The sequence below is a fragment of the Pteropus medius genome, unplaced genomic scaffold (genome assembly GCF_902729225.1).
Source record: "Pteropus medius unplaced genomic scaffold, Ma_sr-lr_union100, whole genome shotgun sequence".
Lineage (NCBI taxonomy): Eukaryota > Metazoa > Chordata > Mammalia > Chiroptera > Pteropodidae > Pteropus > Pteropus medius.
This window is the reverse complement of record NW_024340695.1, coordinates 1405120-1427960: the sequence shown is the minus strand read 5'-3', so window position 1 is coordinate 1427960 and position 22841 is coordinate 1405120. Positions and strand designations below refer to the sequence as shown.

The following is a 22841-nucleotide window of genomic DNA, read 5'->3' as shown; positions in this document are numbered from 1 at the left end:
GTGTAAAAAAAATGTATACTCAGGAAATATTTTATCCAAGTTCAATTTACCACCCCGAAAATCATTTTGTTCTTAACATAAATGATAAGCAACGGCACAGAAAAACGTTATACACAAGGATATCAGAAATAAATATAAGCACATGTAACTAAAGTAACCATTGATTACTTTCTTGTTTATATGACTCAGGCCCAAGTAGATGATTATTGTGATTTTTTTTGTATGAAAATGTTTAAATTCTAATATTTCTGATAATGTAACAGGAATTTTCTATGGCAAAAAATCTGAGCCCTCGAGAAAAAATGGAATCTAACCATAAATATATTTTAAATTCTGTATACGCATTATGACCCATATACTCCCCAAAAGATGTTCCTTATAGTAGATGATGTAAATATGCATCATTCATTCAAACAGTTCCTGAGTGCATGAACAAAGCACTGTAGATTTAACACTTGTCTTTGATAAAACTACACAGAAAGTCATTTAAAATTATTAATACACATCTGTACTGGGTAGAATAAAGAATGGGAAAAGAGAAAAGATTACTACACTGTGGGACTCATCTCTTCAACTTTCACATTGTCTGAAATAAAATTAAGATACAATTTGATATATTGACAACTGTCCAAATTTGAATAGTGTACACATTTTATACATTATGTCTATAGTATCATACTTACTGTATAAAGATCATCTTGATTCCTTATTATTTTGCTAATCAGAAGCTAAACGTTTTCTAAAAGTGAAGCGGGAGGTATTTTTTCTGTACAAAAATGTCATTTAAAAAATAGATTTCAAAACTGCCTCTTTTTAGTTACAAAGTTTTCTTTGTAATTATCAAACTGTAAACATTAAAACTGTATGTTAAACTCAACTAGAATGTAGTGAAAAACATTTTATGCTTTTTCGTTTAGAAATGGGTAATGTGGAAAGTCGAGGTAACCAAATTATAAATTAACTGAGTTGTTTTTTTTTTTAAATTAAAGAACCTAGGGCATCATTTTAAATGCAAATATGTATTATAGAAGGTATATAATTTCTGATTTTGGAAATGGCACAGTAAGATAGTAAATCAATAATCTATTCTGAAAATAATCCTATAAACTTAAATCTTTCAAAAGGAGTAACATGTATGTACATACATTTAAACTCAACTTTATTGTTAACTTTTCAAAATCAAGGATTTAATTATATTTTATAGTTAGTAAACAGTAGTGGTACTAAGAAACCATTTATAAATGAATTTCCCATAAAGTAATTCTCCTCTTAGATGTTTGATTAGATGAAGAACTACAAGGGTATTATAGTGTCCAATGGTTCCTAAATGTAGCACAATTAGAAGAGATTAAGAGTTAAAGAATAGGAGATACCTAAGAGTAGGTCAGTTTCAGTACACAGGCTGCCTAAATATTTTTAAATGCCTTGTTTTATTTTGGGCTGCAATAACAAAAATATCATACACTAGGGTGGCTCAAACAATAGAAATTTATTTCTCATAGTTCTGGAAGCAGAACGTATGAGATCAGAGTGCCACCTTGGTGGGTTTCTAGTGAGAACTCTCTTCCTGGTTTGCAGACAGCCAATTTATCATTATATCTTCACATGGTAGAGAGACAGATCAAAGGCTCTAGCGTTTCCTATAAAAGCACTAATTCCATCAGCCTTGGGCCACCCTGATGATCTAATTACCTGCCAAAGACCCCATCGCCAAATACCATCACAATGGGGGTCAGGGCATCAACTCATGAATTTTAAGGGGTCACATACATTCAGTCTATAACATTCCACCCCAGACTTCATGTTCTTATGTACAAAATACATTAATTCCATCCCAGCAGCTTCCAGCATCAATTCTAACGTCCAAAGTTTTATCTAAAAGTCATCTAAATCAGATACAGGCAAGACTTGAGATACTATTTATCCTGAGGTAAAATTCCTTTCCAGCTGTGAAACTGTGAAAACAGATAAGTTATTTGCTTCCAAAATACAACGTAGGACAGGTATAGAATGGACACTCCTATTCCAAAAAGGAGAAACAGGAAAGAAGGAAGGGATGACAGGTCCGAAGTAAGTCCAAAACTATTCTCTGCCTTCCAGGTCCCTATGGTGGAAATGTCACCCAAACAGCTCTAGATGGGGGTCCTATCCCTATGGGTGTACCAGCCCAAGGCTTCCAGCAGAGGCTTTCTAGCTTTGAAATTTGAGGCATTAGTCCTGTTAATCTCTGAAATATTTTCAGGGTCATTTTTCCAATCTTTTTAAAGAATAGTGCCTGTTCACAGACAAAGAGGTCTATCATTCCCATCCTATCAAATCTAATAGTCTAACAACTTTCCTTCATTACTTCTGGTCTCTGTCCCCTTTAGTTTAAACTGGCAGTGTGTCTGCCCATATAATCCCATAAACCATTTAATGATAGTCCAGCCACACCCTTGGTGTTCTCTTTAGAAAACGTTTCCTCATTTTTTGCAATATGAGTAAGTCAAAAGTTTTCCAAACTTTCAAGTTCTCGTTCCTTTTTGCTTAGCAATTCCTTCTTCAGTTCATCTGTTTTCTTTCATATTTTACTATAAGCAGTCAAGAGGAATCAAGCTGTTCCTTCAATATTTTGCTTAGAAATTATTCAGATATATATCTAATTTCATCACAAGTTCTTCCCTCCACAAAACATTAGAAAATAGTTCACCCAAGTTCTTTGCTGCTTTATAACAAGGATTGCCTTTCCTTCAGTTTCTAATAACATGTTCTCATTTCTTTCTGAGACCTCACCAGAATCACCTTTAATGTCCATATTTCTAGCATTCACTTCAAAACTCTTCCAGCCTCCACCCATTACCCAGTTCCAAAGTCACTTTGTGCTGGCTGGAAAATTAGTGCTTGGCCATCACCCATGGGAACATAGGCTGTCACCCATGGGAACATAACATTCTAACAATAAGCTTTCTGCTTCTGAATCCCCGCTTGCACAACCGACCTGTGGGTTGACAGGTAGTGAATAGGAGAAAAATAGACCTTTGTGTTTAAGACAGAATGAGGAATGAGATTTAGGGCTTAAAAACGCTGTACCTCTACATTTCAGGGCTGCTTAATTTGGGGTCTGTGTACCCCTGGCAGACCTAGCTGGCTGAATAAAGAGTATGTTTCCTATAACTCACTGATTTCTGGTGGTTCGTGTGTCTTTCAGGGGCTGGCGGCTACAACAACTTCTACACTTTTAGGTTATTTGTTACAGAAGCATCCCCGCCTCTTGGTATGACAATCTGTCTTAGTCGACTTGGGCTGCCATAACAAAATACTGCAGACTGGGTGGCTTAAACAACAGAAATTTCTCAGTTCTAGAGGCTGGAAGCCTAAAATCAGAATGGCGTTCCGGTTAGGTTCTGGTGAGGACTTTCCTCCTGGCTTGTAGAAAGCCAACTTCTCATTGTTTCTTCACATGGCAGTGAGAAAGAGATCAAGCGCTCTAGTATCTCTTCTTATAAGGGCATTATTAATTCTATCATTCCAGGATCCCACCCTCATTATCCCAATTACCTCCCAAAGACCCCATCTCCAAATACGGTCACATGGGGTGTTAAGGCTTTAAATACATGAATTCAGAGGGAACACATTCAGTCCACTATATGACTGTGCATTTCTACCTGGACACTAACCTGTGAAAGAGAAAGCTGCAATCTACAGAAGCAGAGAAAGAAAAGTCAGATTTAGAAAAAGCAAGTAAAAGGGGTTATCAAACAATTTTGTTAAAAACCTACTTTCTATTTTCTTCTTTATCAAATTGATTAAAAAATTCAATTTCTTCTAGTTACTATAACAAAATTAGAAATAAGTTATTCTATTTATCTTAAATCCACTCAATCTGTACATAATATTTATGTATATAAATTTTAAATTCTTCATTTTCACCTCACAGGAAAGTTCCATATCTTTTCATAGGTTTCAGCCAGGCTATCTTATTTACCTTATCTTATAAAGGGGTTTTCTTTTTTACTTCTCAATAACATTTAATTACTGCTTTAGTATGTATGTTTAACTGAAATTAGTCCTAAGAGAGTAATCATCAAAACAACCTGTCACTCAGTGGTTTGGCCCTGATGACTTTCAATCCACAGATTCATTTGTTTTTAATACTAAGAAGAATACTCTTATTATGTATGCTTAAAAACAAAACAAGATATAAATTATTTGATAGCTTATTACCTGTGTGCAAGATCTACAGAAACAAAGAAAAATATATAAAGAGGTCTCATAAGAGGAGTGATTTCATAAGTATCCTGGGTTTGGAAAGTCGCAGTCTCTATAGCTGTGTTTACAATTAACGAATATTCTCCTGTACATAATGTTATCCATCCAAAGAAAAACAGTAAAACAGTGCCTCCTGCATTGCCATATAGCAAAGTTATTCTATTCGGGAGTAGATACCATGTTCCAAGGCCACATACTAACCCAGCGAGAACAGAATGAAAAACTGTATTGGCTATATATTTCTTGCCAGGAATTAGAAATTTGATAGTCTCAGCACTGGCACAACTTGTAAATTCATGCGCATCTTCCTGTGCTAAGATATCTGTGGTTAGTATTCTTTCTACTGTCACTGATTTGTTTCTGGCATATAAACTTGTAAACTGGATGACAAATGCAGTGCCAAGCATTAGTCCACCTGAGAGTGCTGCCGTGTAATAGTCTTCCAGGATGCCTAATTGGTACAAAAGTGTTCCAATTCCACCTAAAATCCATGGCATCAGAAAAAGGATAATTTGATTAACATATATGTAAGAAGGGGCACAGTAGCCTAATTTGAGTCTTGGGCCTCCAAGAACAGTCTGTGGAAAGCGCTTCAGAAAGAAGTCCTTTTTGTAATCATTCAGCAGAGGCACATCTGGACTCATCCTTCTCACTCAGGATTATTCTGAAAGCACATCCTTTTCTGTAACATAGAAATCTCTAAAAAAAAAAAAAAACAAAAAAAGGGAAAAAGTCACTATTTGAAAATGTCATACTTAAAACATGGGAAGGGGGAACCCCATATTTCTATTTATCTCCTTAGTTCAAGGGCAGGATTTATAACTTCACTTCTCTAGCACCTCCCCATTTCCTGACACATACCTGGCACTAAATGAATAGTTGCTAAATTGTTTTTTATTTGGAAAAAATCATATCTATTATTAACTTATCTAGAACTTAATATCTAAAATTAGATCTTAAGTCAATTGACATTTTTAGATTTTGAGGTCAAAGTAAAGTTTACAAAATCAAAACTCTCAACTCAACTCTGCCAGTGGTTTAACTTATCATTTCCCTGAGGGCTTTTGTTGTTTAACTTTTTCCTCTATTACAAGAGTCAGCAAAATTTTTCTGTAAAAGTCCAAAAGTAAATATTTTAGGCTTTGTGGACCACAAGGTCTCTGTTACAATGACTCAACTCTGCTGTTGTAGCAGAAAAGCAGCCACAGATAATATATACATAAATGAGTTATGAATGGTTCTGTTCCAATAAAACTTTACAGTATTTACCCAAACAGGCTGTGGGCCAGATGTAGCCTATAGGTCATAGTTTACCAACCCTTGCCCTATAAAGTAAAGATATCCTCTATAATTCCCTTGAATTAAAACAGACAGAGAAATGGAAAACAAATAGAAATACTAAGCGTTAGTCACATCCCTTAATTATAGTAAATTTAGGCTTTTCCAATAATTTAGTCAAAAGCTGCTAAAATAGTAGCATTTCTATAAAAAGCCACTGGCAGCTCAGGTAGTAGGAAGACCAATGAACTGGAAATTAAAAGACTTCAGGTGTCAGTGTAATGCTTACTACTAGCTACATTACCACAGGCAAACCACTTCATGATTCAAATTTAGTCTTTCTGTTGGTTTCCAAAAATCTACCAGCAGTAAGAAAGCATTTGAAACAATAATAGGACCTGTATATGCTTTAGTCTAGATTACTTTAAAGGCCACAAAAATCTAAATGTCAAATAACATGAGTCTCTTCTCTTCAACTTTTCTGTTTCCTAGGATATACTCAGGAACTTATTCTGAAAAACAGTTGCCTGACACAGGTCAGCTAGCAAAGTATTACCCCAGGGATCATATGCTGGGCTAGAAAAGAAAAACTGTGTTTAAAGTCTTCTTCATAAAGACAGATATATAGACCAATGGAATAGAATAGAAGAGATTGGGCACATTCAGGGTGGTATGGCCATAGACTGGAATAGAATAGAGAGCCCCAAAATAAACCCTCACATATATGGTTAAACATTTGACAAGGGTATTAAGACCTTTCAATGGGAACAGTCTTTTCAACAAACAGTGTTGGGAAAACTGGGTATCCACGTGCAAAAGAATGAAGTCAGACCCTTGTCTAACACTATATACAGAAATTAATTCAAAATGAATAAAGGACCTAAATGAAAGCCCTACAGCAATAAAACTCTTAGAACTAAATGTAAGTCCTAAAGCAATAAAACTCTTAGAAGAAAACACAAAACAAAAGCTTCTGACATTGGATTTGGCAATGACTTCTTAGGTACGACACCAAAGGTACAGGTAACAAAAGAAATAGACAAATTGGAATTAAAAAAATGTGTACACCAAAAGACATTCTCAACAATAAAAAGGCAACACACAGAATGGGAGGAATTATTTGTAAATAATATACCTAATAAGGGATTAATATCCAGAATATAGAGAAAACTCCGAAAACGCAACAACAACAACAACAAAAACAACCCAATTTGAAAACTGGCAAAGGACTGAAATAGACATTTCTCCAAAGAAGATATAAAAATTACAATAACCAAATGAAAAGATGCTCAACATCAGTAATCATTAGGGAAATGCAAATCAAAACTACAATGAGCTACTATCTCACACCCATTAGGATGGCTACTATCAAAAAACCAAAAAACAAGTATTGGCAAGGATCTGGAAAAACTGGAACCCATGTACACTGTTGGTGGGAATGTAAAATGGTACAACCTCTGTGGAAAAAACTATGATGGTTCCTCAAAAAATTAAAAATGGAATTACCATATGACCTAGGAATTCCACTTCTGGATATACACTCCAAAGAACTGAAAGCAAGGCCTTGAAGAAATATTTGTATAGCCATGTTTATATTTATAGCAGCATTACTGACAGTAACTAAAATGTGAAAGCAACCCAAATGTCCATTGAAGGATGAATAGATAAGCAAAATGTGGTATATACTTACAAAGGAATATTATTCAGCCTTAAAAAGGCAATCCTGCAACATGCTATAACGTGGATGAAACTTGAGGACATTATGCTAAGTGAAATAAGCCAGTCACGATAAGATAAATACTGTACAATTCTACTTATATGAGGTACTTAGAATAGTCAAAACCATAGATAGAAAGTAGAATGGTGGTTGCTATCGGCTGGAGAGAGAGAATGGGGAGTTATTGTTTAATGGGTATAGCGTTTTACAAGATGAAGAGACATGGGGATGGATGGTGGTGATGACTGCACAACAATGTGATAAGGTACTTAATATCACAGAACTGTACACTGAAAATGGTTAAGGTGGTAAACTTTGTTATATATATTTCACCACCCACAAAACATTTAAAATAGTCTTTCTGCAAGTCAGTTCTACCCAACCAAAATCAGCCCTGAAGAGAGCTTTTGGGCATCGCGAAAGGTTTTGGGATCACCATTAAGAATTACTGCTTTATAGCACCTCTTGTTATTGTTAAGAAGTTCTTTATAAATATTTATTATTTTACATTTTCAAGCCACTGCTCTTAGTTCTGCATAAAACAAGGCATAGCTTTTACTTACATCCAAGTACTCACAAAACAATAGAACCACAGGGCCAAAAGGAACCTTGATGGTTCAATCTCAAGGTATGAAGATTGCTTCCCTCTCTCTGAAAGAGCTTATCTCCCGTACTGATGTCAGGCTCAGTGACATCATATTCTGAATAATTATTCTGTATAAGCCATAGGGTAAGTAAAGGCATACTACTGTTATTGGGGGTAAACATTCTGATTTCAATTATATATGGAAGATGCCATCAGACAGAAAATGAACTGGGATGGCTGGCCTGGGAGTTCTGAAGAGTGGGGATATGCCGAATTTTCCTCAAGAAGTTAGGAAAAACTGGCCCCTCCTGCTCCACTGACACAAGTCAGGAACAAGATAGTATTTGATAGAATACTCTGTGATTATGTTCCAAACAGTGGAATATTCTGAAGATGTACTGTTGAAGCGGAAACATGGAAATATGCCCACAATATGTTGAAAATTAAAACATACTGATGATCCTGTTTGTATTAAAAAAAAAAGTACATACACTTGCATGTATACATGGCTGTGCAGTTTGTATTGGTGTAAAAAGTTTGTGAAGGCATATACACTAAGCTGTGTTTGTGTATTTTACATATAACATTTTCATATCTCTTCAAATTACCAAATATCCTCTAGAACTCTCAACCCCATGCCTCGCAATTATAACCTGTGCTTTTCATTCTGGGTGCCTCTGCTCAAGCCCTCTCCTTTGCCTATGGTCTCCTCTACTCTCTTCCCTAATTAATAATCTTAGTCAACTTTTATCAATCGGTCTACTCCTTTCAGAAAATTCTGCAGAACACTCAGGCCAAACTGTGTCTCTCTTCTCTCTGTATATCAAAAATATTGCTTGTTCATACTACTCAACTTGTAAGATGTATCAACATAAGGCACTTCTTGCATTGTTCACTTCTTCACATGTTAACTATACGTGTTTTTTCTTTACTAAAAAGTTATTTGTGGGTAGGGGCTAACACTTGAGGTACTTCTGATTCTCCATAATATTTAGTAAAATACCTTCACATGGAGAGGCATGTAATACATTAATGGTATAGCTTAAATAAGATAATTAAAGTAGGAAAACATTAAATATTGCTGTTTTTTCAAATGGAAAGTTGAGAGTACATATATTGTTTGAAAACTTCTTCTAGCACATCCCACCCGACTCAAAACAGTAAACCCATAAACTCTTTATTCCTAGGAATTGTTTAGAAAGTATTTTCACTTATGTTTATTACGGAAAAAATAACAGTTTCTATTGATAGTATTATTGGCTCAGAGAAGATTTTTGCCTAGAGCAGTACATCCCAAAGCAATATAGGAGCAGGATGGGCCTGAGGGATATACATGGCTGTGTTTCTCCTGTGGAGAAGGAAGTGGCTGGAGGATTTTAACGTGTCAGAAGTCCAATTTTGTTTCCTGTCCTACGCTACACTTTAATTTTCTTCATTATAAGGATGGAAGAACTAGTTCATATCAGCAGAGAAAAGCAGATGTAGAACAGCAGGCACAAGGAGCAAAATAAGGCAGGAACAATCAATAACAAAGTGAGAGCAGACCAAAAAGTATGAAGAGAATATAAATTCCCTTAAGAAGCCTTAGAAGCATGGGGGAGGACATTGGATGGTGATTTAAGTTATTTTAATGGGGTATTAAAAGAAAGGCTGAAGGATACAGTATTACTTGCTATATGAGAATAAAAAAATGAAAACTTTTTGGACTTTACAAAATGGACTCCATGGGGGCCATGACAGTAATGTCAACTTAAACATAAGGGGAACGTCCTTAGGGTGTAACTGGACTGCTCAAAACTATGACTGTCAACCCCCACCTGTAAGAGTTGATAAGCATGAGGAGCCCCACCTTGTAAGGTCCATATAAGATTAACACCTGACTGACGATGCCCAGCCTAAGCTGATGAGCATCATGGATGATGCACTAGAGTAAAAGACTCTCTGACCTTTGGTCCCATTGTGGGACTTGCGTGCAGTTTTCCATGCTGTCAGTCAACAGAGTTCACTTTGGATATGCTAAGGACTTTCACCCTTTGCTCTGTCCTTTAAGACTCTGTACTCTCCCTCTCTGTGTGTTGTGTGTTAACCTGTGTGGGTGCCTGATCGGTTTATTTGAGACAGTTCCACTCAATAAACCTAGCTTTGTAGAAAGACACAAACATTCAAGAGTGTTACTTACTTCAGTAGCCACTTGCTTGCAAGACTTGGCCTACAGAATGTGTCTTGAAAAGGGCCCCATGGTCAAAGAAGTTTGAGAAATTATACACTAAACAGTCGTTTTGAAGAGTCACAAAGGATATCAGCAAGCTAAAGATTCTGAGACATCTTTGAAGTTAAAAAAAACACCACCACAGCAAATCTGCTTATAATTTATCATTTGAGTTTCTCAAACTTATTTGACCATGAAACCCATTTTCTCCACAATATCTAATAACAGATCATGTGTTATAGTGTTTTATAAAAACTAGTTTTAGAAATATTGGTCTGAGCTTCAATCAGGACCTTTAAGAGTTAGCTAAGCCAAGGAGAATTAAAAATATATACCAGTCAAGAAGAAATGTCATGAACAAGGGTACACGAGGAAAAAAATTATGAGAGAAATTTGACAGGTAGCATGTATATCGGGTTGCTAAAAGAGTGATTTAAAGTATGGGTATTTTTTCTAATATCTGAAGGATATTAGATACTGGAAATTCATTAAGGCAAGATTTATGATAATTTGATATTGTCTGACTTTAATTATAGATCCTGGAATATTTTAAAAATATTCTCTTTGTAGGAAGTGACACAGAGAGATCTAAATCCTTATCTGGGTTACTATCATGGAAAATAAAATCAGACTAATTGAAATTTAATCCCTGAATGAGAATTTGCATACCCTTTGTAAGACTGTTAATTCCCAAACAGATTGATGCATTTATATGGCTGCTATCTCTGACTGGGCAAAACGAAAAATAGCTCAAGGCTTGTGTGTGGGGGGTGGAGGACAGGAGCTGAGAAAAGAGAAATTAAGGGATAAAGATGGCATCACAATACCAATTTAGGCCATATGTTTTCCTCATATGTTTCTCTGAAAGTGGGAAAACAAAACAGCCAAAGAAATGTTGCTTTATTTGGAATCTGAGTCATGTTTCTTATGCATTATCCAGAAAGATAGGAAACAAAGATCAATTTGGCAATGTATTAGGAAGAAATTCTTAGTCATCAAAACTTTAACTCGGCAATCATGCAAGGCACCACGTTGAAAATACCTTGAAACAAGGAAAGAGATAACAAAAAGTGGCAGTTTTTTGGGATTATACTATCTTTATAGCTAAGTTTGCAAACAGAATTCCTAGAAATAGTTTTAACAATTGTCTGATTTTCATTTAACAAAGGTTACTCAAAAAAAAAATCTATCGTATATTTTTATTGACTGATGTCATTCATTGAATCTACACTTTTTTTCCTATTCTATGAGATTTGGGTTTTTTTTTTTTTTTTTTTAATGGCAAGAACATCTAACATGAGACCTACTCTCTTAATAAATTTTCAAGTTTACAATACTGTTAACCAGCAATACAATGTTGTACAGTAGATCTCTAGAACTAATTCATCTTGTGTAACTAAAACTTTATACTTATTAAACAGTAATTCTCCATTTTTTCCTTCTCCAAGCTCCTGGCAACCATCATTCTACTGTTTCTAGGAGTTTGACAATTTTAGATATCTCATATAAGTGGAATCATGCATTCGCCCTTCTGTGACTGGCTTACTTCACTTACCATAATGTCTTCAAGGCTCATTAATGTTGTCACATATGGCAGGGTGTCCTTGTTTAGGGCTGAATAATATTCCACTGTATGTATACACCACATTTTCTTTCTCCATTTGTTGTTTGCTTCCACTTTTTCGCTATTATAAATCATGCTGCAATAAACATGGGGGTGCAAATATCTCTTTGAGATCCTGATTTCCATTCTTTTGGATAAATACCCAGAAGTGGAATTGCTGGATTATATGATAGTTTTATTTTTAATTTTTTGAGGACCCTCCATACAGTTTTCCATAGTGAATGCACCACTTTGCAATCCACACCAACAGTGTATTTCTCCATATCCTTGCCAACATTTAACTTTTTTAAAAAGTCATAGCCATTCTAAAAGGTGAGAGATTATATTGAACACACACATATTTATTTACTGAGCCCTTCTGCACTGTGCCTCAACTATATTTTTTGTTGTAATTTCAAGAAACTTACTATCATTGAATATACTTGTCAAATTTTAATAAATTTTTCTTTCATATTTTTAATTTCTAAGAGCACTTCTTTAATCCCTGGATATCCCTTTTCATGGAATCCTATTATTGTTTCATGAATATGGTCTATATCTCTGAGAATATTCATTACAGGTATGTATATGTATTTTCCAAGCGTCACCACCTTTACTAACTTGGAAAACAAACAAAAAAACCTTCATGTCTAGAAAAGAAACAAAAATAACCTGCACCTAAGTACTCAAAAGCAAGACATGAAACAATTTTCAGTTGCTCTGGATAAAAATCACCTGTTACTACCAGAGCAATTCTAAAAAGTATGCCAGGTGGACTTTGTTGATAGCCAAGTGCTAACTGCTGAGGGTACCAGCAGAAAACTAGAGATGCAAAGATAGCTACCTCTAATGATTCTGAAAATACTCTATGAGGTCTTAACTAAATGCCACACCATGGACAAACAGCTAATTCTTGAAGAGCCCTTTGAAAGACATTTGGTCTTAAACATGAAAAATACATTACATGTTATAGTTTATCAATTATGTAGCAAGCACCGTCCTTCCCCCACCAATGAAAGGAAAATCTACCCAAGCATCTAAAAAGAGTCTTAAACAGAAAGAACAAGAACATTAGCTTCTCTTTGGATCTATAAAATGGTATTTATTCAAATTCAAGATTTTGGTGGGTCTTCGAATCTAAGAGTTTTCTGTACATTCACAGAAACTGGTTTGTAGAGAAAACTATTACTGGATGGGAAAGGTGATAGATCCCTCAAGGTATCTATTTATTGCAGGTATTGGCAATGCTTCAAAGGTGGAATGATGAGTTCCACCTTTGAACTCATCATTCGGTTCTAGGATTCACCCTCCATATATGTACAACAGTGGAATATGAGCTGATAGCATTCCATTACTTATGGAAAACTAAGATGGTAGGAAATAGCCAAAGTTCACATCAGAATCTCATAAATGTGCAGTAGGGCAAGCCAATACTTCTACTCATATCCCAGTCTAGCCTTCCCAAACCTCACACATCTTACCACTATAAATTCAAATGGGTTAACATGCTTTTCTTTCAAAATCAAGTATCAAGTGAATAAACTGAATACCACTCACATGAATTACCCGAAATAAATCAATTTTACAGAAAAGGGAACCAGTGACATGAAGTGACTTAACCAACACAATGTCAACTGGTGGCAGACTGAGTTTTTCAATCATTCCAAACTACTGCCAAATGAAGGGGAATTTTGAGGATATAGAGAAATAAAAGAATAAAAGAAAGGGTTTTCAGGGAAAGGTGGGCCTGAGAGGAATCTATAGAATGTCAAAATAGGAAAGTTTTGTTAGCTAAGCCAGAATGAAGGCACTGGCATACAGGATTCCTTGATAAGGTGGGAAAGTGTCTAAAAGAAAAGGTTTTCACCACCAACTACATGAAAACACCCACAGAATGGGAAACATGTTTGCAAATCATATATATAATAATGGACTTGTATCTGAGATATATAAAGAACTCCTACTACTCGATAATAAAAACCCAAATAACTCAATTTAAAACTAGGCAAAAGATATGACTAGACATTTCTGCAAAGATAATATACAAATGGCCAATAAACACATGAAACAGTGCTCAACATCATTATTCATTAGGGAAATGCAAACCAAAACCACAAGGAGATAATTCTTCAATACTCTTGACTGGCTATCAAAAAGACAGACAATAAGAAGTATTGGTGAGGTTGAAGGGAAATGAGAACCTTCACATGGTAATGTAAAATGGTGTAGCTTCTTTGGAAAACAGTCTGGCAGTTCCTCAAAAGGTTAAACATAGAGTGACCATATGACCTAGCAATCCCATTCCTAGGTATTTACCCAAGAGAAATAAAAACATAAGTCTACATAAAAATTTGTGCATGGACCTTCATGGCAGAAATATTAACAGCCACAATATGGAAACGACCAAATGTCCACCAATGGATGAAATAAATGTGTAGCCTACAATGGAACACCATTAGGCTATAAACAAGAATAAAGTACTGATACATGCTACAACACAGATGCCATGAAAACAGAATGCTAAGTGGAAGAAGCCAATCACAAAGGACTACATATACTGTATGAATCCATTTATTTAAAATGTCCAGAATAAGGGAATCTATACAGGCAGAAAATAGATTAGTGTTTGCCTACGGCTGGTGGGGATAGTGAGATGAAACAGCAGAGTTGAGTGATTACTAAAAAGTACAGGGCTTCTTTTTAGGGTGATGACAATGTTCTAAAATTGACTGTACAGTAGTAAAGGTTGCACAGTTATGTGACTGTATTAAAAACCACTGAATCCTACATTTTTAATGGGTGAATTTTATGAAATGTTCTTTTTTTACTTTTCAATCATAGTTGACATTCAATATTATCTTATATTAATATTACAAAAGAGAAACAGAAAATGTCCCAACCTGGTATTTTCTGTGGCAGTTAACTAGTAGGCAGGTCCTTAAGTCAGAAATTTAAGAGTAGCATGTAAATTACCGAAATGGCAGTATCTGAACTTGGCACCTGGTTGGATGCTATGATAAAGGTTTGGGGATTTAGTATGGGTGGCAGAGGATACCCAATAATATAATGGCTGGCTGTGCCCTAATTGCAGCTAAAGAAGAAAAGTAATAATAAAGCAGATAACAAATTCATAGGCTTGATAACTTCTGACGGAGTAGACATCATAGAAGTAAACGCTGATCCTCAACAGAGTTGTGGAGAAAGAGAGCAGATCAGTGGGTAAAGAGTTACTCATTCTGGGAGCCATGAGTTGATCAATTTGGGACAAAAGTGGTTTAGCTGGACATGAGAGAAAAAGTACCGTACTAAGGAGCACAGCTTGTGAACTTTATTGGGGGTAACAAGCCATCCCTGAATCAAGACTCAAAAGGCCATTTTCCATATCACAAGTGTCTCTTAGAAACAAAATGCTGTACGTCAACGGGCTTAAACAGTCTTTCAAAAGAAAAGTTAAAACCCCACCGGACTGATGATATATACCTCTAGCGACAGAGTTCATCTCACGTCTTACCAAGTGCAATTAATTGCACTTAAAGGTTTTATAATGAAGAACGAGAAATCTGTCGCAATTAAACTTGCAAGAACAACGTGGCTCTGCACAAGCTTGGAAAGTAAAGCGACCAAGAAGTCTCTAGGTGGGTGTCGGGGATCCAACCTACCTCGAGTCAGCCGAGGGAAGAGGCGAAGCGAAGGCATCCCATGGACTGCGCTTTTGCAGGTAAACTCGGGTTGGGCGCTCCTGCAGGGAGGCTGCTCCAGGTACCGACGCAGAGGCCGAGAAGCTGTGGCTGCCAGGCAACCAGCTCACCTCGGGCGCGCCAAGGCCGGCTCCGCGTTTCCATGGCTAACGTTAACTCCCGCTGGCGCCACCCGGCGCGGAACCCTCCGCACGCTCCAGGACCGGCAATGCTTGCCTGGCTCGCCACGCCCCCCTACGTGCGCTCGCAAATGGGCATCGCTCTTCCGGCCGGCCAGGCAGGGCCGAGCCGGGTAAGAGGCGAGCTTCGTTCGCTCCAGGCCTAGGCCAACGGTCGTCTGGCCAGGAGTCTTAGGAGTCGCTCGGCCTCTGGCCTCGCCTTGGGCCCAGACGCGGCAACAGCAGCAAGGAGACCGCAGATCTAGCCCCGAACTTTCAGCGGGGCCGCACCCTTACGTGAGAGCGTCGTTACCCTGGTGACGGGATGGTCCACCGCCGGGTAGAGCTCTCGCGCGTTTGGAGGCGCGGCCGCCATTTTGCGAGCGTTCGGTCTGCTGTGGTCTGACCGCAGACTGTGGAGTGCAGTGCGATTCCAACCACTCTGGGTCCTGTGACCTATATTAACCACATCCGCACTTTGGCCGCCACCACCCAACACACGGACGGAAATAAATGTTTTTAAGTGATACTTCATACGTCCTTTTCGGCTTGGAAGATTTAGAACTGCATATACATGCACACTCTAGCCCCATTATTGCATTTTTTTCCTCGTGACTGATTTGTGACATATTTAAATACAAGGAACCAAAATGCCTGTCGTTGAAATGTGTTACTAAAGGATCTGTTTATTAAAATAAGGTAAAGCTACCGCGTTCCAATAGGAAAAAAAAAGTTGTGGATTGTTAGTACTTAGCGTTAGTTTCAGATCTGGGAATCGATACAAGTCGCTAAGAAGTCCTCAGTTCGGTAGTTTAGAAGTTATCCGTATGCCCTGTGTCTACGGCCTCCATTTTCCATGAAGTTTTCATTTCTTCCGCATGTTTTGGACACCTTCCAGGTGGCTGGTTGGAAGTCCGCAAGGCAGCCCCTGAGAACTTTAAATTGATCCCAAATGATTTAGAGGCTCATGTAAGGGAATTTTGAAGCCATTTTGTCGCTATCAAGGTTTATCCCTTCTGATTGATATCCTAGCAGTTATGTATACTTGGGACTTGTGAATGGATTAAGGACTGTGTCCTTTGGATCTCATTGCAAAATCATACATACGGCCTTTTTTGTTTCTTTATGGCTTTACTGGGAATGATGGCTTAGTTCTTAAGCATTTAGGTTTTCAAGCCATAATATTAAAAGAAATCCAAGGCTTATAAAAAACAAGATAATAAGTTTATCTAGAGGAAAAGTGTATTTTATTTAAGCGTGTGGAAGAAAACTCTGTGCAGCATCAGGGATGTACATATACTTGTGTTCAAGAACACGATTTACAGATAGAACCTTCCGTAGTTCTGCGTGAAGGGGAAATGTGCTCTTGGTCCATCTGTAATGTCTCCCTCCCGCTCTTTTGGGGAAGACATATCCGCATATAATGTGGGTAGGAGGATCTTTGAAAAATCAGCTACTTCTAGGAAGCCAGTGAAGTGTAGGTTAAGAGTAGAGGTTCTGGAGTCAGGAAGCCTGGGTTGGAACCCTGAGTTGGAACCATGATCCCACCGCTCACTACTTGTGTGATCCTTCACTTCAGTTGCCTAATCTCTCTGGCGCTCAGTTTCCATACCTTGTAAAATAGGGCAAATAACTTATCCCAGAGGGAATTTTGTAGATTGAATTAAATCAAATAACTAAATAGAAATAACTGGCACAACTTGTGCTTAATAAGGATGAACTATTAATGTAGAGAGGCTGTATTTATAATGCCCGTTTCATCACCTTGAATTACACATGACCCAAGCGGCATGAACATTTTTGTGTTGAAATACCTGCTGTGAATATTTGTTGGTTAATTTTTTTCCAGTATGTTTGTACTTTGCACTATCTTAGAATAAAATTAGTAAAATTTATGGTAGAAGGCCTTTGCTTACTTGTATATTCATTCAACATTTATTGAAATAATGGATGCTATTTGCCAGGCTCTACACTAATTGCTGCAGATATGAAGTCAAAACATGATCCCTGTCCTCAAGGAATTTACCAAAAATATCACATGGGAGACCAAAAAGGACACCGGTAATTACAGAGTGTGTGATAAACAGCTATGCACTGGAACTATAGAAACACAGAATTGGGACACAAATTATTAGGAAATTCAGATAGTTGCAATTGAGTTTTAAAAGGCAAGTAGAAGTTAACTGGATGAAGATATGGGAGAGGAGGTATTCCAGATAAGGGTTCATTCATTCATTCAACAAATATTTAGAGCATATATAGAATCATGTATATACCTTATTTAATCTTAACCTTATGAGGTAGCTCATGTTATTCTCATATCAAAATATAAGGAATCTGAGCTTCACAAAAGTAAATGATAAGATCTGGAATTGAGCACATCTGTATGTCTCTAAGATCTATATTTTTTTGTTACCCTGCTGATTCACATAAAATGAAACTACCAAAAGTCTAGAGCTGCTTCTTCAGCCAGAAAAAAAATGTTTATCTAGACATTATAATGGCATACATGTTTTTGTGTAATGGTAATGTTCATTTTCAATTCATACCCGTTACTCCTCTTGCAAAAAAGTGAAAAACAAAAAACCTGTAAAATCTTCACTTGGCTCAGTTGCTCATAAACCATTGAGCAGAGGGCTCTGAAAATAACCATACAGAACTGCAGCACAAGATAGGATGAGTTAAAGAGGAGGTGAAATGGCCCCAGGGAATTAGGAAGCTGAACTTCCAGATCAAGGCAGGAAAATTGATAAAATTTGATTAAGGACTGGATTGGGATGGGAGTGGGGTGTGGTGGTGAGGAGACCAAAGGAAAAAGGAGAGCCCAACCTTCAAGGTGGATGACTACAAAGTTTGAAGTACCCGAAAATAAGCACTGGAGGAAGAATAGGTTTGGAAAGAAAGATAATCTGCTTTGAGACATTATGTGTTTGAGGAGCTTGTGGGATGTGTCCAGTTAGAAATATAGGATTGGACTTTGGGGAGAGGTCAAGACAGAGATTTGGGAATATTTTACATTAAAAAAGATTCAAATCATGAGATTGGAATAGAATGCCAAGGTTTGAATATTACTGGACATGAAGAAAAGTATCAGGAGAGAAGGAAGGAAATATAAGATAATTTCTTACATGGCTTGTTGAAATTCATCTCTGCTTTATATCACAGATCATGATGTATATAGAAATGCATACAAAGGCCATATAAATGGGCATGTGATAGGTAGAAATTTTGGTATTTTCTATTGTGTTCACAAGTTTGTGGGTTGGATAACACTGAGTTATGAGGCTATGACAGACCTTATATGAAAGAAAGCTTATATAAAAGAGAACGACCCATTATTAATTACAAAGTTTAATATTAAAACTTCCTTTAATATAGAAAAAAATCTCATACTATGTAAACATTCTTAAATAGAACCATCAAATAATACATTATGTAATCATAGCTTTGCCATTAATTGATTTCAAACTTTGTTGAAAAATGCAATATATATTCAGTTACAGTTCTGAAATTTTTACAGTAACTTCTGATGAGTATAGTGTGAAAGGAGTATAAGGTTTCTCAGATTTTGGTTTTGATCAAGAATTTTGAATTTTCTTATGCAGCTTGTAAGTTTTGTTATTTCACATCAATAACTTCACAGATTAGATTTTTAACTTTAGGAGCCTTTCAGTTATTTTAGAAAGTTATCACCACTGGAAATTATTTTGTTTTTTATTCTCAAAAATATTTTAAAATATGGTTGGTATACAACATTATTAGTTTCAGGTGTGTACAATATGGTGAATTGACATATATATACCTTGCAATATGATCACCATAAGTGTAGTTACCATCAGTCATCGATAAAAACTTATTTTAGGTAGCTATTTTAAAAAACAGAGTTATTGGTAAGCTGAAAAATTATTAAATTGGGATATTTAAGAGGCTAGAATTTTTTTTAAATTATGTTAAATTTTGTAAAAGTTTATGAATATAACTTCAGAGAAAGATCAAATTTTAAGAGTAACCAAACTCTGTAAATAGCCACAGGAATATTTACAATTTGACTCTATAAAAATTAAGTTACACACAGATCAGAATTAATTACAATGATTTCCCTTTATTTTGGCATACATAATTAAGAATTGACTATGCAGATTTCATAGTCTTTATCCCCAGTGTCCTATACTAACCTCTTCTAGTGACAGTATTATCAAGGGAATGATATCTTCTTATTAGCACATTAATTTTTGAAGCTAGAATTGAAGCTCGTAACCTCAAATAGGTGTCCTTTTTCCTGACATTTGCCTGCTAATTTCTTTGTTTGTAAATGTACCAACTGTTTAGAATTGTGTGAACATTATTTTCACTTTCTTATTAATGAATATATAAGGAAATGCAATGAACAAGTTGCCTGATAAAATTTCAGTTGTAATTAAAGTTGAAGTTGTAATTAAATAAGAATGTGAGGGTGGAGGGAGAGTTAGGTATAATTTGCCTAAAGGTAGAGAAAAGTTTATATACCATCTTACAATCTTTGCAGACTCATTTTAGTATTGCTGTAGAACGGAAAAGTCCACACTGGTTAGAATTACTTCCTACAGTTTACATTGCGATGCCCTCTTCAGGTTAATATATTTAAAAATGGATAAATATTTCAGGAAAATGAAACCACATTTGGCAAATAAAATTTATACATAACATATAAATAACAACAATATATCAAAAATAACCATTGATAGTGGGATAGTATATTGGAATTACATTTTTAAACTTAGCTTGGCTCTAACAAAATTTAAAATGCAGTTCCCTTTGACAAAGAAATTTAATCTCTAGAAATATACTTTACAGATATCTTACCTTGACAGATATCTCACCTAAGTGTGCAGCAGTATTTGTATAAAGATGTACTTAGAACATTTGTAATAGCAAGATAAAACATTTTTCAGTAAGGAACAGATTAAATAAATTAGGTTAAAAAAGGAGTACATCTATGTGTACTGGTATGTAAGCATGTCTAAATTATATTAAGTAAAAAATTAAAAAATTAGTTTTATAGTATGATCTTATGTAAAAATTAGAGGTTTACATAAGGAAGCTTTGTATATGCTTATTTTTGAAGGATACATATGAAACTATGATAGAAGTTAACCTCTGTATAGTTTAACTAGGGTTTAATGGGAAGGGGAACTTTGACTTTTTACCTTTACTTTTGTGCTGTTAGTATATTTTTAACAATCAACATGTATTGCTTTTATCTTCTTTAAGTCATAAAACGAGAAACAAAATTAAATTGACAATCCATAATATCCCATCTATTCCCCCCACCCCGCCCCAAATCCCACCAAGCTACTTATAACCAGAAACAATGACATAGATTTTTAGTTTTATAATAGTACCTTTATCCAGAATATAATTTAGAAAATATAGTTGCTAGTTTCTATGAATAAATGATTACACTAGTGATGGTTTTATAGGGAGAGAAATGCTATATTATTTTTTAGTGCTATATTACAGTTGAAAATTACAATAAGTTATTTGATATACTGATAAATTTTGTGCTTTCGTAATCAGAGAGTGCTTAGAATCGGGACCACTTTAGTGCTTTATCAATAGGAATCCTTAAAGTTAGTTCATTTTATATTAAATGAGAGCATCTACTGAATTTATGTACATTCTAAAGATTATTAGGATTTCTAATGTTGCATATAAAATCCCAATTTTAGTGTAATGTATGTAAAATATACATGCATTAGTGTATTTATATACAGATATGTATGCATGTGAAATACTTAACACATTTAGAAAGTATATGTTGTAGATAACATGCAAAATAAAATACATGGCAATCCTATTTTATTGAACTAGCAATCACTAAGTATTAATGGAAGAAATTTTCATATATGTCTTGTCTTTAGCAATATAATTTTAAAATATAACAACTTTTTAATACAATTTATGCCAGGAATTGATTTTCCTTTAGCAGAGATACCTTATAGGTTCTTAGTTTAAGCGAAAACCAATGTATAGAAATTAATATTAGAATAATTGTTAATCCTACTGAATCTAAAACATTTTACTTATAAATTTCAGGCCAAATATAAGATTCCTGTTTTTACATAGACATTTTTCTCCTAAAAGACTTCGTAATTAGTAGAAAATGTATATACCAGTAAAGAGCAGCATATAAGAAAGAGATGCATTTACTTGTAGAGTAACTATATATCAAGAATAAACTATGGATATTTTTATTTGTGGTTTTTTTTATAAAACTAGTCTATGGATTTTTTTCCCTTGTGAATTTATTCCTTTATAACTTTTTCTCCTGGCAACAATAATGAATAAAATTTAAAAGACAACCTTTATTTTAAGGGAATAAATGCCCTGCCTAACACACATAAGAAAACCAAATACTCATACTCTCTACTGAAAAACATCAAATTAATATATTTTATTCTAAATGACCCAGTTTGTATAGAGGCATACTCTCCGAATTCCACAATTCAGTATCCCTGGACAACTTGTTCCTGTATTATTGGTATACCCCAAATTACTATGGGCTAGAACATTGGCCTTTGAAAACCTATAAGTTACATATACTCTATAACAAAAGACAGGTTTTGTTTATGTATGTTTCCTTTCCCCAGTACACATTTTTGTTAGAAACACAAGGCATTTGAAAAATACTAACCTGAATGTGATGTGGATTCTTCCAGAAAGAAGTCTTATTTGTTTTTCTCCTGATGCACATAGTGAAATGCTTGCTTTTTGAGACAGTGTACAATCTTTAAGGAGGGCCCTGAGCCGATTTTCCTCTTGTTTTGATTATAGTTTCAGTATCCCATCCAGTACTGCCTCCCCGCAAAGAGAATTACTCGTTCTGTTCAGAGACAAAAGCAGACCTACCTGAGAACACTGTGAAACACTTTGTCCTCTTTTCATAATCTCCATTTACTAGACCAATATTTTCCTCACTCCTTAGCATGAACCCAATAGCTGATTTCTTTGTTGGATAAATGGACATAGAAACTTTACTCCAGATTAAAAAAGTGAAAATTTAAGAAAACAGTGTTCTTATTGTGAAGGAAAAAGCCAACAATTTTCATAGAGCTATATAGAAAGCATATTTAATCAGAAGTAATAAAATTTGAGTTATAATACACTGTCAACAAGAAACTTAATATTCGACATTGGGCAAGTCACTTAAATTCTCCAGACCTCAGTTTCCTCAGTAATATTAAGAGATTGGCCTACATCTCTAAATTTCCATTTAATTCTATATTTCTGCTGTTGTATTATTTTTGTGTTAAATTGATCATGGTAAGGGTGGGAATAAAGACAGGCTGTATCATTTTTTCATGC

The 22841-nt window shown here is 35.5% G+C and overlaps 1 protein-coding gene across 4 annotated transcripts in view; it reads right to left on the bottom strand.

Annotated features, from left to right (window-relative positions):
* The window catches only part of PCNX4 (pecanex 4), a 35370-nt gene extending 19870 nt beyond the window's left edge, over positions 1 to 15500 (bottom strand). The window contains exons 1-2 of one of the 4 annotated variants that reach the window (XM_039864207.1): positions 15301 to 15500; positions 4450 to 4947 (exon numbers count right to left, since the gene is read on the bottom strand). In XM_039864207.1, the coding sequence (XP_039720141.1) occupies positions 4450 to 4892 (443 nt within the window). In that variant the 5' untranslated portion in view covers positions 4893 to 4947; positions 15301 to 15500. Of the gene's footprint in view, positions 1 to 4203; positions 4948 to 15300 lie in introns of all 4 variants that reach the window. The other 3 variants (XM_039864217.1, XM_039864195.1, XM_039864227.1) reach the window with 3 other exon arrangements.
* Positions 15501 to 22841: the final 7341 nt, after the last annotated feature.